At 50.5% G+C, this 16,862-nt stretch overlaps 2 protein-coding genes across 2 annotated transcripts in view; one reads left to right on the forward strand and one right to left on the reverse strand.

The window, feature by feature from the left end:
• Ush1c (USH1 protein network component harmonin) overlaps positions 1-3,764 on the reverse strand; it is a 44,199-nt gene extending 40,435 nt beyond the window's left edge. The window contains 1 exon segment of the mRNA XM_026789141.1: positions 3,712-3,764. Coding sequence (XP_026644942.1) covers positions 3,712-3,747 — 36 coding nt within the window. The 5' untranslated portion in view covers positions 3,748-3,764.
• Positions 3,765-7,290: 3,526 nt separating this feature from the next.
• Positions 7,291-16,862, forward strand: part of Otog (otogelin) — a 70,017-nt gene continuing 60,445 nt past the window's right edge. Inside the window, exons 1-8 of the mRNA XM_005366751.2 lie at positions 7,291-7,400; positions 7,804-7,875; positions 8,006-8,063; positions 11,399-11,474; positions 12,302-12,394; positions 12,516-12,670; positions 14,737-14,855; positions 15,922-16,127. Coding sequence (XP_005366808.1) covers positions 7,291-7,400; positions 7,804-7,875; positions 8,006-8,063; positions 11,399-11,474; positions 12,302-12,394; positions 12,516-12,670; positions 14,737-14,855; positions 15,922-16,127 — 889 coding nt within the window. The remainder of the gene's footprint in view (positions 7,401-7,803; positions 7,876-8,005; positions 8,064-11,398; positions 11,475-12,301; positions 12,395-12,515; positions 12,671-14,736; positions 14,856-15,921; positions 16,128-16,862) is intronic.

Below are 16,862 nucleotides of genomic sequence, written 5' to 3' on the forward strand. Positions count from 1 at the left end.
AACGTTCGGGGGGGGGGGTGGGAAAAGGAGGATTAGAAGTTCAAGGAGGCCTGGCGGGAGGTGCTGGTGCTGGCCTTTAATCCCAGCACTTGGGAAGCAGAGGTAGCTGGAACTTTGTGACTTCAAGGCCAGCCAGTCTACAAAGCGAGCTCCAGGACAGCCAGGACTGTCACACAGAGAAACCCTGTCTCAAAAACAACAACAACAACAAAACAAACAAACAAACAAAAGAAGTTCAAGGTCTGTCCTCCAAAACACAGGGAGTTTGAGGCCAAGCTACCTAAACTACTACATAAGAGCTTTTCTCAAAACAAACCAAAAGTAATAGGGGGCTGGGAGTGTGGCAGGTGTAGCCTCCAACTGCAGCTCTACCTGGTGGTATTCTGGGTCTTCTCCCCATCTTTACTCTTCTGGGTGACCACACCAGTCAACTTTAAATCTTACTCCTACCCCCAAGAACTTTAGAACCCTCACCTCCAGCCTCACACAGTCCTTTCTAACAGACATGGTTACAGGGTGTCTCAAATTTGTGACATCCCAAAGGAACTCAGGTTTGCTCTGTCCCCTCCACCCTGCTCCTCACAGTGGGTGGCCATGCCTCCCCCCACTTCACACTTCCCACCTCAATCAACAGGCAGGGGCCGGAATCCTACTGAGTGAATTCCTCTTCCCACCAGGAGAGCCACAGGCCCAATCATATTTAAATGTAAACCACTCTCAATTAGCCTGACCCTACGACCTCCTCTGCCTGACCCCAGCACTCTCCACTCTGCAGATTCTCTCACAGTCCTGCCCGCTATGGCAGCACGCAGCCGCTTCCCTCTTCATGCCGCCACCATTCCCTCAGCCACCATTCCCTCAGCCACCACTCCCTCAGCAACATACACCACATGGTGCCTCCCTCTTCTTCCAGGTTCAAATGTCACCTCTTTAGAGAGACCTTGGGCTGTACACAGCACACTACCTACTTCTTTCTGTCTGTCCCACCCCCACCAGGGTTACTTTCCCCCCAACAGCCAGCACAGCACCCCATCATAAGATACTGTCAGTTTCCTTGGTAACTAACTGTCTTCCCCACCTGGGTGTGCTTCTGATGAAGGCAGGGCTTTTTTCTGCTCTTCAGTGCTTAGACCTCAGCCTGGCATATATTAGGAGACGAGAGAGTGTTTATTGTGCACATGTATGCATGCATGAATGAATGAATGAATGAATGAATGAATGAATGAACGCATAGCACACCCTAGAAGGCAGGGGCTCATCTGGTCTCATTCATCCCACTCCTCCCTGGCTTGACTGGCCTCTGGTTGCCCAGCCTGGGGCAGGGTACACCCAAGCTGCTCATAAATGTGGTTGACAGAGAGGCAATAAACGTTGTCTGAGCAAATGAGTAACCAGGTTTCTGCCACTCGGGCGCTGCTGGGAACAAAGAGGCGGCTGTGAAAAGCTGGTGCTCCACTGGCTCCACTCTGGAGAGACCTTAGTCCCCGGTGACCCTGGCCTAGCTCTTCCCAACCCAAGGCTGTCCCCTCCTGTGGCTGTAAGTGCTGTTGGTTCCTTTTGGACCAGAACTGTGGAAAGCTAGAGAAGCAACACTGGAGTGAACCTTTACAGTGATGCATGCAGACTTTGGCCAAGGACCCCAGCATCCGACACTCAAATTCCTCCCTAACCCTGTCTTATATAGGCACCACACACCCTCACAGTGAAGGAAACAGAAGCTCAGAGATTGAATGGCTTGCTCTAGGTCTCTATGTTAGTGAGTGGCAGGGGTGAGACTTGACCCTAGTCTTGGGATTTTCCAAAAGCCCAATTTACATAAGTCTGCTACACATACATAGGTCTTACTCAGCCATCATTGTAGTGTTATTAGTTAAACAGTATGCCCAGTTCACAGGTTTGAGACCTGAGTCACAGAGGACAAGTAACTTAGGTCACCCTAGCGTCATCCATGACGATGCATTACCTTAAACACTGTGTCTACCAACTAAAGATTTCGATTGCAAACTTCTGTTTAGGAGTGAATTTGCCCTAGACACTCAGGAAGGGAGTCTCTAGAACAAGCAACAGGAATTGTGAATTCCACTTGGGTCGCCTGCTTCTCTACCGAATCTCCCCTCTCGGTTTCCAGATGACCCCATCCTAGCAGGAGAAAGCTGTGGCTGTGTCTGAGACAGCAGGGCACAAAGTCCAGCCCAGGCCTTGCTCACTAAGATGCCTGCCCTGCCTGGGATGGGGGAGCATTAATAGGTAATAGCTCAGAGGCGGAGACTGGACGGAAATTGAAGAGGCTGAGGCCCTCTAGGACCAGGAAAGGAAGACTAGGGGTGTCTGTGGAGCCAAGCCAGGTATCAAAGACCCTGGGGGCAATTGTCTCAAAAGAGGTAAAGGGAAGGAAACTGCACTGAAGGAAAAGAAAAGCTGAAGTTACTCCTAGCCCAAGGCCAGGGAAGGGAAATTCAAGCTCAGACACGGGGCAGGAGCCTTTAAAGTGGGTTGCTGAACCCGACACTGAGCCAACGTCAGCTGCAGTTGAGATGGCTCCCCACACGTCCCTGGGCTCACAATGCACTACTGAACACAAACGGATCCCTTGACGTCCACCAGCTCCCCATTTCTGCTCAACTTTCAGTCACTGGGTATGGGAGCAGGAATGCCCAAGGCGTCCACCCTTGCTGCCCCTACCAAACCTTGATCCCAGTGCTCTGTGCCCAAGGCCTGTCTCCCACCCATACACCAAGTCACGTGAGGGAACAGACTAAGTCTGACACAAATTGGGGGCCCAGAGCATGCTTCAAGGGAATGGTTGACCTCTGCCATTGGATCTATGCTCTTGGCCTGTAACCTCTGTGGTCCCACAGTGGCCGGCTTCTGGGCTTCTGTGGTAAGGAAGGAGGGGGCACCTAGTCCTTGCTTCAGACACTCTACCCCTCAGACTGGGAAGGGGTTTGTTCAGCTCAGTGTCAAGCCCCAGTGTACGCAGCAGCTCCCTACTTCTTGGGCAGGGCCTGTGAGTAGCTGTTGACACTGGCTTTCACAGCCTCTGGGGCCTGGGAGGAGGTCCACCAATGGGTCCCTGCCTCTCGGTGGTCTTCTGTAGCCTCCACAGATCCTGCAGTCTGGGAAACACTTTAGGAAGTTCTTGGAAGATTTTAAAGAAGCAGTGTGGCCCCTCACTGGGACATACCCAGGGGAGCAGGATTCTGCTAGCAAGGATCTCTCAGAACAAAGCCAGGCTCTTCCCACCCTCAGCCCCTCCTTGATCCTTCCCCGGAAGCCTGGCTGGTTTAAAACTGTCCCTCCACCTGTAGAACTTTCCAGATACTGGCAGGGGGCTCCCAGTTACTCTGGAGGTCAGACGGCAACAACGGGCTCAGTTTCCCTTCTGGCCCAGACACTTGCTGGGGTCCAACAGACTCCCGGGCTGAGGAAACCAATAAGGAGGGGACTTGCCCACTAGTTGGGTTCTCTGTCCAGTTCCCAGCCCCGAGAGGGTCAAAGGAGAACCAGCATTTTCTGGAGAGGGTCAGTTTATAAACCCTTATAGAAGGACTCCTAGTGTTTCCTCCTCATTTTGCTGGGGACACCCCACATCCACTTTCAGAAGCCTGCCCAGGGCCCTCAGACAAGGAACAGGGTTCTTGTCCAACTCGCACCCACCCGACCCCACTTCACAGTTCCCAGCGCTCGCTAGGGGCACCTCTCTGCTCTGACCTTGTGTCGGAATTCCCGGGCCACCTTCCGGTCCATGGCTGATCCTGATCCAGTCGCCCCGCAGCTCAACTCGCTCTTTAGGGTGCCTGTCTGCGGCGCTTGGGTGGATCAGCCAGACTGAGGGCTGGGGCGGTCCTGGGAGAAGCAGGGGCGGGGCTGAGAGGAGAACGAGCAGCCTGGAGGCGGGGTCACCTGTCCTAGAGTTCAGCACCCAAGCTCTGAAAGGAAGAGGACTCGGCTTTGCGGTTGTGCTAAAGGTGGCTTGGTTAGTGAGGGTGGTGTTTCTTTGGAGTGGTTCCCCCACACGTGGTTAAGGCGGAAGACTGAGGAGAGGAGACGTCCGGCAGAGGGGCAGAGGGGGTAGGAGGTAGTTTGGAATTTTCCTTTTTGAGAGTGTCTCATGTAACGCAGGCAGGCCTTGAACTCAATGTAGCCACAGGATGTTGGCCCTGAAATCCTGATTCTCCTTGCCTCTACCTCCCAAGTGCTGGGATGACAAACCAACATGTCCAGCTGAGGTTTGGAGCTTTCTGTGGTGGCGCTGTCACAGAGGTTCGGAGACTTCATGTAGAGGGGAAGCCATTGCCCCTCTACCCCCACTCTCACCCCAGCCCCTCCTCCCCGACTCCATACGCATCTCACAGCTGGCTACGTTTCACCCAGGCCTCTTCCCAGTACAAAACTTCTGGGGGGGCGGTGTCGCTGCAGACTGGGTCTTACTGTGTTCCGTGGGGGCCTGCCACTGTGGAGGAACGCCCCCAGCCACTGACTCCCTTTCCCTCCCAGCTTCCTTAGTAGCTACTCTGTCCCCTACAAAACAGGAAGTAACATTCACTGGTGTGTCCTGGGGCCTGTGGTCCTTGTGCCCGACTTTAACAGAGGAGGTGCCCCGCATGGCCCAGAGCAGGTAGGTACTTACAGCTGTAACTTCAGAGACATGAGAAGGCTCTTTAGATCCCTCTGCCATTTGTCAGGGTTTAGCAAGCAGACTGTTTTCGTGGGAGCTAAATTAAGGCCTAGAATAAGGTATAAATTATGCCTGGGAAAATAACTAGGAAATATGATCTGTATTCTCACCTTCTGATCTAATTTTATTCGGGTGTTGTGAAAAACACTCTACCCAGAAGCAACATGGGAAAGGGAAAGGTTGTTCCATGTTCTGTTTCCAGGTCATATTGCATTGTTGAGAGAGAGAAGCAAAGGCAGGAACCGGAGTAGGCGCTTCACACAGAAACTCTGTACGAACGCTGCTCTGGCTCACTTGCTCCCAGGAGCATACTTAGCCAGCTTGCTTATAAACCAGTTGTCTAGGGATTGTGCCGCCCAAGGTGGGCTGAGCGGTTCTGCATCAGTTAATAACCAAGACAATCCCCATAGACAAGCCCACAGGCTAACCTGACCCAGGCGAGTCCTCAGCCAAGGCTTTTCTCTCAGAGGACTCTAGGTTGTATCAAGTTGACAGTTAATGGAAACTAAGATTCCTTGCTGTTTACTGGGTAAGTCAGAGAGATCTGGGAGGCATTTAGTGGTCCAGAGAAGACTATACAAGATATAGTCCTCTTTTGGTTATGTCTTTGATTCTCTGCCTTTCTTTTTCTTTTCTTTATTTTTCTTATGAAAGTTTATGTGTATGTGTCTGAGTGTATGAGTGTTCTGCTTGCATAAAAGTATGTATACTGTGTGTGTATATGTGTGCCTGGTGTCTTCGAATAATAAAGAGGGTTCCTGGAACTAGAGTTATGGACATTTGTATGCCATGTGGGTGCTGGGAACTGAACCCCAGTCCTGTGCAGGAGGAACAAGTACTCTTAACCACTGAGCCATTTCTCCAGCCTCTTCTGCGTTTCTTAAGTATGTCATGTGGATGTTGATTTTATATTTAGAACCCAGAACAAAGAATGTCCTTACCCAGAAGAACACAGCCACAGCTGCCTGGCCTTTCTGGTAACCATGGACATCTTTTTTTTTTTCTTTTTTTTTTTTTTATCTATATTTGCCTCTTAAATCAGAATGTGATTGGGCACTGTATTTCCACTCACAAGCCTTGGTGAGTTACAAAACCTAGGGAAGCTTAGGATTTTGTTCTTGGTACATTGGAAAACAAGCCACATGGGGAATTCCTGTTGTTTTAGCGTGTGTACTTACTTCTAAGACTAGTACATGCAGAGCTATAGGGATGGACCATTTAAAGATGAAACTTAAGCCATCTTAATTTTTTTCTTTTAAACATGAAGCTATCTCAGAACACTTCCAAGGGAAATTATTTGGTTTAATAAGGTCCACCCATATGTGCTTGTGACAACACAGCACGGGGATGTCACCAATCAGTTTGATACAACCACCTTTTTAACCCTTTTCTCCGAAATATCTTTCATAATTTTGCAGAGGTTTTCAAATTTTGTCTTTTTTTCTTCCTGCTTCTTTTTCTCCTCTTCACCTTCTGGAAGCTCCAGTCCTTCTTTGGTAACTGACACCAAGGTCTTGTCTTCAAATTCCTTCAGCTGTTGCACACAATATTCACCAATGGGCTCAATCATATAGATTACTTCTAAGCCTTGCTTTTGGAGGCATTCCACAAAGGGCGAATTAGCAACTTGGTCCTTGGTCTCACCTGTAATAAAGTAGATGTGCTTCTGATTTTCCTTCATTCTGGTGCAATAGTCTTTGAGAGAAACCATCTTATCTCCAGAAGCAGATGTATAGTATCACAACAGCTCTGAAAGCTTCTTCTGATTTTGAGAGTCTTCATTTTAAAAACTACTCTCTCCTTGATTTTTAGTGTGGCATTGAGTCCTGGTTCCCTTTCTACAATTGCCTCTGTTCTGAGACAACCCTGCATTCTGCAGGACTCTCCTTGCCTCTCAGCCAGTGTCTTCAAGAGGCCAACGTACACACCATATGTTTAGAGTGGTAAGTGTCACAGAATAGACTCTCAACAAATCTGCTAAATGAATGTGTTCATCCCAAATTATATCCCTACCCAGGGGTTTGTGAGGGGCCAGTTCTTCCTAGACACAAAATACCTCTTGTTCATAAAACCAAAGTTGCTGTCATCACTCTGGTCTTGATGGAGGATAGGGTGGTGACTTGGAGCCCCAGATGGAAGCCATAGTGGGGAGCTATGGAAGCCCAGACTTGGACTCTGCAAGCCCGAGCCCTGTCTCTACCACTGACTGCTGAGTTGCACATCCCAGGTCTCAGTGTAACCTTCTGTAAAAGGAGAGAGGGTAGGTAGTTCCGGACTGTACCGGAGTATCTGTTCCCCAGTGGAAGGGGCTTCTAGGCTTTAGGTGAGGGAATTGGAGTTGCAAGGGTTACCTCCTTGCTCCCCGGGAGTCTTCCCTGGGGAGAGGTAGTTACAAAGGCAGTGAAGGACAGGGGCTGGGCTATAGCCTGGCTCTTAACTTATGGTAATGAGCTGGGCAGTCCTGTCACTCCAGCCTGGGGAGGAGTCTGGTGCCTGGAAGGAGGGCCTCAGGGAGCTGCGGGGCAGAGAGCTGAGGGGCAGCAGCTGTGAGCGGAGGTGTGACCACCTAGGAGCAGAGCCCTGCACCAGGCTCTCGGCCCCCTGGCACCCTGATGGGAATCCCTGCTACCAGACTGTGGTTGCTTCTCTCTTGCTTCTGTCTGTTCAGGGTTGAGCCTGCTGTGGAGGTCATGCGGGTGCAGCGTCAGGGTGAGAAGAGGGTGTGAACTGGGGGAGTCCATCCGGGGCTGGGGGGATGTGTAGGGGACCAGGTCTGGGCAGCTTGGAGAGAGAGAGAGAGAGAGAGAGAGAGAGAGAGAGAGAGAGAGAAAAGGCAGACCTGTGAGAGGGGAGGCAGGTATTGAGACAGCCATGCCGGGAACCCGGATGGCTTTAAGTTAGTTGAAAAGAGACCCAGGGAGGAGAACTAGAGAGAACTGAGGTCCAAGGAGTAGAAGGAAAGAGGAAGACCTTCTCTGAAGAATCCTGAGAGCCAGAGAAAGAACTTGAGGAGGCTGGGTATGGGGCACAGGCAGTGCTGGGTTGAAGGGGTTAGACTTCTCAGTCGGTGGGAAAACACAGAACACAGTGGGAGGCCCCAGCGAAGGGGCCTACCTGCAGTGGAGAAAGCGTCTCTTCACAGCATTTACATGGAAAGCCGGTGTAGAGTTGCCACAGGAGCCTGCTCCTGAGCCCAGGTGAGTCTGGCTATCCTCTGCCTCACCTGCTGTCACAGGGGCTTAGCATAGGGGGAGGGCTGGGCTGTGGGCGGGTGGAAGCAAGTCTGCTCCTAACTCCCCACCTATGGCAAGCTCACTTCTCTTCTAGCCACAGCGACCAGGAGATGCCCCTTGCAGAAGATGTCACAACATTGATGGAAGGCCAGGTAAGGGATGCCTGGGGGGAAAGCCTTGTCACTGGGCAAGGGGCTTCTTTCTGAGCCCAAGGTAATCAAAGATCTTTCTTGGGTGTTTTCTGAAGAACAGAAAACACTCCTGGTGTCTTAAAGTGCAAAATCATGAGATCTGTCTGTTTCTGTTTCCCTAGTCTCTTAGGTCCCTAGTGGTTTTTTTTGTTTTTGTTTTTGTTTTTGTTGTTTTGTTTTGTTTTTTAGCTGTGGGCACAAGGCCCGTTTTCAGGAGACAGCTGACTTCCCTTCCATCGCAGGTGATAGCAAGCAGCTGAGGGTTTAGGAGAGTGGCATTCTTTTCCCTGTCTGGCTCAAAATCCTATCCCAGCCCCCCTCCATTCCCTGTGCAGTGCCCCAGGAAGGCAAAACTCTGAGAGGCAAGGCAAAAACTGGGCCACCTGCTGAGGGCTACAAGGAAAGACTGGTTAAGGAGCACAAGCCGGAAAGGCGGATAGAGAGAGCTGGAGGAAGGGCGCTTGAAGTTGTCCTCTGAGCTGCGCGTTGTCACGTGTACACATACATGTACACGTACATGCACACGCATACACAGACACACACTCATAGACACACATGCACACACACATACCACACAATCTGCTGGCTCCTGACCATCCCCCGGGACTCACCTTCCAGGGAGCCTCTGCTGTTGAAGGTCTGTTTTCTCCATTTGCCAAACTTTGGTGATCTATGGGTTGGACGACTCGGGCTCTCTTTCTAGTCCTGACTTACATTTCACTTCTTTCTTCTATCACCACAGACAGTTTACACATAGCCCACTTATGGTAAAGTTCCCTCAGAAGGCTTCTCCCGCATCTCTGTCCAGCTCAGGGTAGCCCTTGGTCGGTGAGTTAGGGGGAATAATTTATACTATAAAAATTGCCCCTGCTCTCTGCCCTCAGGACCAGGTGCAGAGGCCTAGCATGGGCACAGGCAGCATGCCCCTGTCCAGTGCCTGTTTCTCTTCTCATTGGCCTGCTCTTCCAGGATTCTGGTTTCGGGATCTGAGTCCTATACAAATTTGACTTGAAAAATAGAAGTCGGAAGGGCTTTCTTTTCATAGATAGGAAGCTGACTTTCTGGGACCCCACAATGAGCAGGTAGAACAAAGTGTTGTTGGACCCCGGCCTGCACCTCTGCCCATGGGACTCTAGAAAATTGTGCATCTTCGCAGAGATTAAGGACTCCTACATCCAAACACCTCATTCGCAGTGGGCTGTGTGCTTCTCTGGCTGGCTTCCTGGTTAGGCAGCTTCACCCTTTTCCACTAAGAAGAGTCCTGCCTTAGAGTTTCTCTCGCGAGGATAAAATAGTATGACCAAAAGGTTCATTTTCATCTACAGCTCTCAGCCCATCACTGAGAGATGTCAAGCAGGAACTCAAGGCAGGACCAGAAGCAGAGGCCGTGGAGGAGTGCTTTTACTAGTTTGTTCCCCATGGCTTTCTCAGCCCGCTTTCTTATACCATCAAGACCCTTTCCGCAGGGGTGGCACTGCTGCAGGGAGCGGAGAACTCCTGAATCAATTATCAGTCCAGAAATCCCCCACAGAACTGCTCACAGGGAAATCTGATGGAGCCAATTTCTCAATTGAGTCTTTCTTCCCAGATGACTCCAGCTAGGGTCAAGTTGACATAAAACTAACCAAAACAGGTCCTGAGCATCTAGCCGAGGTGTCACAGGCAGATAGTTCCAGTTACTCCACAGAGCTGAAAGGATTGACAGTGGTTTCCCTATACAGTGACGGGATCTGAGGGCACCATTGTGGATGCTTTGGGATTTCTATTCAGAATACCTGGTCTAAGAAAGTAGGGATGGGGGCTGGAGAGATGACTCAGAGGTTAAGAGCACCGACTGCTCTTCCAGAGGTCCTGAGTTCAATTCCCAGCAACCACATGGTGGCTCACAACCATCTGTGATGAGATCTGGTGCCCTCTTCTGGCATGCGGGCATACATGGAGGCAGAACACTGTGTACATAATAAATAAATAAATAAATAAATAAATAAATAAATAAATAAATAAATAAATAAATCTTTAAAAAAAAAAAAAGAAAGAAAGTAGGGATGGGTCTCAGGCTAGTAGCCAAGCAAGCTTTCCTTCCTTCCTTCCTTCCCTCCTTCCTTTCTCTTTCTCTTTTTTTTCTTCCTTCATCCCTTCCTTCCTTTCTTCCTTTTATCCTTTTTGAGACAAAGCTTTACTTTGTAGCTATATCTGGCCTAGAACTTGCTGTGTAGACCAAGCTGGCCTTGAACTCATAAACATCCATCTGCCTCTGCAGAACTCAGGTGTTCTCCAAAGGACTAGAGGTGTAACCAGGGGGCCATGAACAGGCTGAGGAAAAAAATATTGTTCTTTCAGATACCAAGTGAGGTTTAGTTTACTATCCATTATTGCCACTGTGACCACAAGAGTTAGCAGTGCCAGTTATCAGTGGGGACCACAGGTGTTCCCTGGCGTCAGGAGATGGCATTTTGTTATCTGTTCTTAAAGATGTACAGTTTTACCATAAAACATTTTCATATTTACATTAAAATGTAATGTTTTCTTCTGTAATCTTGCATTTTCTGTATTTACATGATTTTATACAAAGCTGCGACCACAGGCCTCACTAGATTGTTAAAGGGGCTCATGACATAAGAATGAACACAAAGCCCTGCTCGGTCCTGAAGAGGAATTATTTGGACAGGATTTAAAGAATTCCCCAAGCCAGGGTGGTGGTGTGCACCCATAGTTCCAACACCCGGGAGTGGAGGCTGGAGGGCCAGGATTCCAAGTTATCTCTGGCTAAATATTGATCCAGGAAATGACTTTGGTGCTTTGTAGCTTTGGCTGTCTGCTGTTCAAAGCACGGGCTTAGAAGCTCATCCGAGGGGGTGTGATGGCTGCGTTTACAAAGGTTATGAGACTAGAGACCATGGGAGGTAGGCAGCAACTGTTCCCCCATTCCCCGTGGTCTCTGAAGGCCCTGAGGATTGCTAGAAAGGTGGGACACATGGTTCCCGGTGCTACATGGGAATCATGGGTCAAAGTAGGTTGAGAACACGGGAAACTGACAGAGAATTGGTCAAGGACTTTTCAGGCGGTGAGAAGCAGGTGGTTTCAACACCTGCTGGCTAGGAAATAAGATTTAACCAGGGGCCGAGAGGGGGCAGCAGAGGCAAGCTTGGCTGGGTTCTAGGCTTCTGAACATTCCTTTTGCTCTGAGTCCTCTGCTGGAAGCTGGGTTTCATCTTGGGCATGTTTAGATGCTGAGAAAGAAGAATGGGACCCCAGTACTCCTGTGCTCAGAACTAATTGTTCTCTGTTCCTCAAAGGAGGCTGAAGCTCTAGACACAGTGGCCATGTCTTCATGGGAAAGGCGACTCCACCGGGCCAAGTGTGCGCCATCGTGTAAGTTAAGTCTTCCTGCGGCCCATGCATGCAAGGCAGGTACCACTTGGGGCCCCTTTCCATGCTTGGAGTCTTTTCTTGTCTTGCCCAGCTTGGTCTGCAGGGCCTCTCTGTGTCCTGCTCACATCCCTGAGGCCTGGCTCCGCTCACAGTGTCTGTGAGAATGCTGTCTCTTTGATGGTCACCTCACACTCTGGTCTTACTCCCTACTTTCTGTGGGACGGTCCTTCAGTGTGCTACTTCCTGTGGTCTCTCTCCTCAGCTCTCCTGTATCTAAGGCCTTCTCACCCACCCCCTTATGTCTAGTTGCATGTCCTGTGTCTGTGCTGCTCCCATCAGAGTCCCATGCTTGTGTCCTGTCTATAACTCCTTCCTCCCCACAGTCTGTCTCCTCCTAATCTGTGGTCATTTTCTCTCCCATTTTTACATGCTCATCCCGATGCATACTTTGGCATCTTCTCCTCAAACAGTAAATGCACAAGGATCTCAAAGCGGTCTCTCCCTGACTCCCCTCCTCCTGCGAAGCCTTTATCGTCTTGGTCTTGCTGTCTTGCCTGTTAGCCAGGAGCTTAATTTAGGGAACTGAAGTCCCAGGTCAAGTGGCCTCAGGGTCACTTTGTGCATACTGAAGGCTGAGGCTCTAAGACTGCACCTTGAATATCCATCAGAAAGTGCACTGAGCTCTGGCCTACACAGCCCGTGTGACTCCCATCAGGCTGGCTGCCTGGGGCAGGGGCTTCTCTTCTCTGGTGCCTGCTGGGAGGAAGTGTGTGTCTTGGTTCTGCTGGTCTGGTACAGTGGGTAACGCCCCTGTGTCTCTCTTACAGACTTGTTCTCCTGCTTCAATGGCGGCGAGTGTGTTCACCCAGCTTTCTGTGACTGCAGACGCTTCAATGCCACCGGGCCTCGTTGCCAGTTGGGTAGGTCTGATCTCTCCAGCCCCAGGAGAAGCTGTAGGTCCAAGACCCAAGAGCAGTGCTGTGCCCACCAGCCTTCAGCACAGTGCTCGTACAGATTTAGGCTCCATTTGCCTTGTCTCAGTGTATAACGCCGGCCCTGAGCGGGACAGCATCTGCCGGTCCTGGGGGCAGTACCACGTGGAGACTTTTGACGGGCTGTACTACTACCTCTCTGGAAAGGGCAGCTACTTGCTGGTGGGACACCACGAACCTGAGAGTCAGAGCTTTTCCATCCAGGTGAGGCCTCTTCTCTCTGTCTGATTATCCATGCAGGCTCCACCAGGCCCTGGCAGCTGGGGAAGGCTGAGACCTTTCTTCTCCACTTTCCCCGACTCCTGGGACAGTGCCTCTGCTCACCCACTCACCCCTGGCTGACTCTGGCCATTTGTTCGTCAGTCAGGCATCCATGGTGCATACTGTACCTTTTTCTGAGTATGAAGTTTCACAGTGGGATGTCTTCAGGACGACAGCACAGATGTGGCCTTTGTTCTTAAGGAACTCCGCTTTAATAGGGAAACCGCCACAAATGATAAATGAGTTTGTTATTTCAAGTGCACTTGGCGCTGTAGTGTCCCGGACACCTGATCTGGACACTGTGAAGAATGGTGATGACAGGTTGCTTATAGGAAGTGACATTTATTGAGATAGAAAAGGAGACTCATTGGAGGTAGCCAAGAGAAGAGAAGTGGGGGTCGGAGTAGCAGAAGGCATTCTAGACAGGAATCTTCATGTTAAGGAAGAAATGGTGTCTCAGAGAGCTTGATGGGAATCTTGGGAGATCTTATGTACACTTCCTACCTCTGAGAGCCTTCCTGTGTCTCCTGACAACCCAAGCAGCAGAGGAGACACGCTGGGTAAAAGCACCCACTCCACCCCTCACCCCCACAGGTTTCTTACAAAGACTTTTGTCTGGTGGATCACTTTTCCCACACGGGACGTCCCTGGGCCAGACCATGTCTTTTGGGCTTGTTTCCTGAACCTAGATGAGCATCTGGTCAAAGTCTGTCTTACACCTGAATGCTGTATGAGAGTTGGCTTCCAGCAGACCTGATCGGCACTTCTGAGGAGGGCACCTTGGCAGGGATAAGATTAGGGAGTGCTTAGTGCTTGTTCAAGGTCATCCCTTCCTGGCTGGCTGTGAGCCTTCTGCCTTGGACATAGACTGAAGGCAGAATGTCCTGCATGTCTAGGTGCCATGGCAATTATCACTTCCTACTTCTCCATCTATCATACCTCAGCATAGTTTGTAATTGGAGCCTTTTCATAACATATATGCTGCAATTACATAGATGTCACATGAGTGAGTTATATAATCAAAGTAGTGAGTTACACCCTGCGTCTGAAAAGGAGAGAATGAAAATACACACACACATTAATATGAAGATGTTGAAGAACTTTGTTTTGTGTTTATATCAATACTTCTTTCTGCGAGTCATGGTCAGAAATGCTTGGTCTAGCTATAGTGGCACACACCTTAACTCTCAGAACAGAGGGATGGAGGGACAGAGGCAGGTGGATCTCTAGAGTCTGAAGCTAGTTTGGTCCCTGGCTGGCCAGGGCTACTTTGTAAGACACTATTTGAACAAAACCAGCAATGCTTGAAAATCATTAACTTAGAACAGCGGTGGCTTTCATAATTCTCCTTGTCAGTAGAAGAGTCTTCAGGCTGGTCCACCATGTCTAAGGGTAATGGAGTGGAACGTTGGCTCCTGGGGAGTGTCTCCACCCACACCAGGTCACCTTTGAAAAATCTTTTCCCCAAGCCCTAGAATCCTGTGCTGACCTCTGGATCTATGGCCCTTAAAGCATGGGTTCTTGAATGGGGCCTGAGAAGATGCACATGCACTGAGCAGCACAAGAAGGTCTCTACGTGTGCAGGACAGAGCTAGTCTCTGCATGCCAGGAGTGTATGGAGTATAGAGCGTGTGCACCAACAGTGCCAGTGAGCATGTGTGTCTGGATCTATGGGAGGCAATGTGAATGCTTATCTTGCCTTTTGATTCAATGGACTTTGGAGATGCTCCAATGATCCAACCCATTCAGATCTGGGTTAGAATTCCATCTTCTCTTTTTCCTAGTCTTGTGTGCATGTGGCCTTCATCCCAAATCTCAGACAATCTAGAAATGCAGGCGGCCAGAGCTTTGCCCCTGTTGTAGTGTTGGAGGGGAGCAGTGGGAAGGGCCACGGAGGAAAGTGTTCAGCACACAGGGGTCCCAAATCACCCCATATTGGTGGAGTGAAGCTCAGGCTGGCCTGTGGCAGTTGCTGCAGACTGCTCCCTGAATACCTGCCCCCCCATCAGGTACACAATGACCCACAATGCGGCTCTGCCCACTACACCTGCCTGAGGTCTGTCAGCCTCTTCCTTTCTGGTGAACATGAGATCCGCCTGGCCAAGGAGGTCACCCATGGAGGTGTAAGGTAACTATGTCCTTCCACCTCCCTGACGGGCAGAGGATATCTGTCCCTGTCAAGCTGAGGGGAAGTTGGGAACTAGGGACAAACATCATTTCCCACTCTAGGGCAGGGGTGCACACGTGTCAGTGTGTATCTAGCCTGGGGCACTGGCAAATGGATAAACACCTCCTGGTTCTCAGCAACTATCAGATGCAGTGGGTCTGCTGACAGATCTTTAGGAAAACAGAAAAGTTTCTAGAGAATTGAGAGTTTCCTACTAGAAATCTTTGTTGAGTTCACATACAGTTCCTCCAAACAGACACTTATACATACTTAGCCTTTTCTGAGGACAGAGGGCCATTTTGAATGAAAGGTATCATGCTGGACCATCGGGGATTCCTAGGGACCACATGACCCCAAAGTGAGCCCCTGTCTGAATTGTCCATTGTCCTTGTTCTCTTCCTCAATGTTCTTTCCTTCTTTGCTGTCTGATGTCCTCGGTTGCTTCCCCAAACTCCCCCACCCCTGGCCCAGCACCTGCCCCGACCCTCTGGACCTAGAAGCCTAGTGCCAAGCTTCCTGGAGCAGAGAGTGAGCCTGTGGCCAGAGGGGTTTCTCCTGCAAATAAAGTGGTGTTCATACCTACCCCTGGCTGGATGTCAGCTGGGCGGCAGCTTCCAGATTCCATCATGGCTGTGAAACCGGGGGGGGGGGGGGGGGGGGCAGACGCAGTAGGGCTCCTCTCTGTTCTTCCTCTCTCCCCTTCTCTTGCCACTCTTCCTGTTCTGGACCAACACATTAAAATGAAAGCCTTCTTCTATGTTATCATCTCTCTCCCTCCCGTCTATGAACAAGGAGCTGGTGGGTTGATTCTCTCAAGATTTATCCCCGCCAACCACACTGTGATTTTGAAAGACCTATGAGAATGAAAGAACCCTGATGCACTTTGGTGCACTTAGGAATTCTGGGAACGTGGAGGGTGGGGACCTAAAGAGCTCATATCACTCAGTAGGGGTGGCTGGTCTTGGGGTGAAGAACAGGGCCTGTGGGAGTTGTGTGGACACCCTGCAGCCCTGGGCTTTGCTCTCAGGCTCCAGCTGCCACAGGCGGTGGGGGGTGTACAGCTGCAGCAGCTGGCTGGTTATGTCATCGCGCGGCATCCACTGGCCTTCACGCTGGCCTGGGATGGTGCCTCAGCCGTGTACATCAAGATGAGCCCAGAGTTTCTGGGCTGGACACATGGGCTGTGTGGGAACAACAACGCTGACCCTCAGGATGACCTAGTGACCAGCTATGGTGAGTCCAAGGGAAAGTGCCTTGTGGGATATTTTCTGGGGGTGGAGACTGGGTCAGGGTGGAAGCAGCTGCTCTGGCCAGACCTCCGATGCATGGCGATTCATGGTAGGGAAAACCCAGTGGGGGATAGGGCTTGCTTTTAAAGCTGTCATGTTAGGCATGTTCTCCGCCATGTTCTGGGCCTCAGTCTCCTCAACTGTAAAGGGTTCGTGATAAGAATCCCGTCTGGGGTTGTGTGTAGATCCACTGCACACTTTGCTAGCCGGGTTTGACCTTGCAAGGTTTCCAGAGGAAGTGGAATCTGAGGGCCAAAGAGAATCAGGAAAAGAAAAGCCCAGACTGAAGCTGAAGTCTCGGATGGACAGGTTGTGAGAGGAGCAGGTGAGGCTCAGGGCACAGCATGGTGGCCCAGGCAGAAGGTCAAGTGTGCCCTTTTGAGTACCCGCCATGTACTAAGGACTTTGTAGTTGTAGTTCCTGGCAACAGTCTCCCTGGGGATTAGGGCTATGCTCTGCACGTGGGGAAACTGAGGCTAAGATGGGCGTGGATGCTTGTTCAAGCTTGCACACTGGCCCTTTTGACTAGACAATATTACCTCTGTTGAGTGTGGAGTAACTATGAGACAGTGCAGGTTTTAGGACATCCTCACCTTGTCTGATGAAACAGCTTTCCCAAGAGACTGTCTCAGCTGGGAATCCAGACAGGATGGAGCACTGGAGGCTGGTCTCTGTCTCT

The sequence above is a fragment of the Microtus ochrogaster genome, unplaced genomic scaffold (genome assembly GCF_000317375.1).
Source record: "Microtus ochrogaster isolate Prairie Vole_2 unplaced genomic scaffold, MicOch1.0 UNK14, whole genome shotgun sequence".
Classification (NCBI taxonomy): domain Eukaryota; kingdom Metazoa; phylum Chordata; class Mammalia; order Rodentia; family Cricetidae; genus Microtus; species Microtus ochrogaster.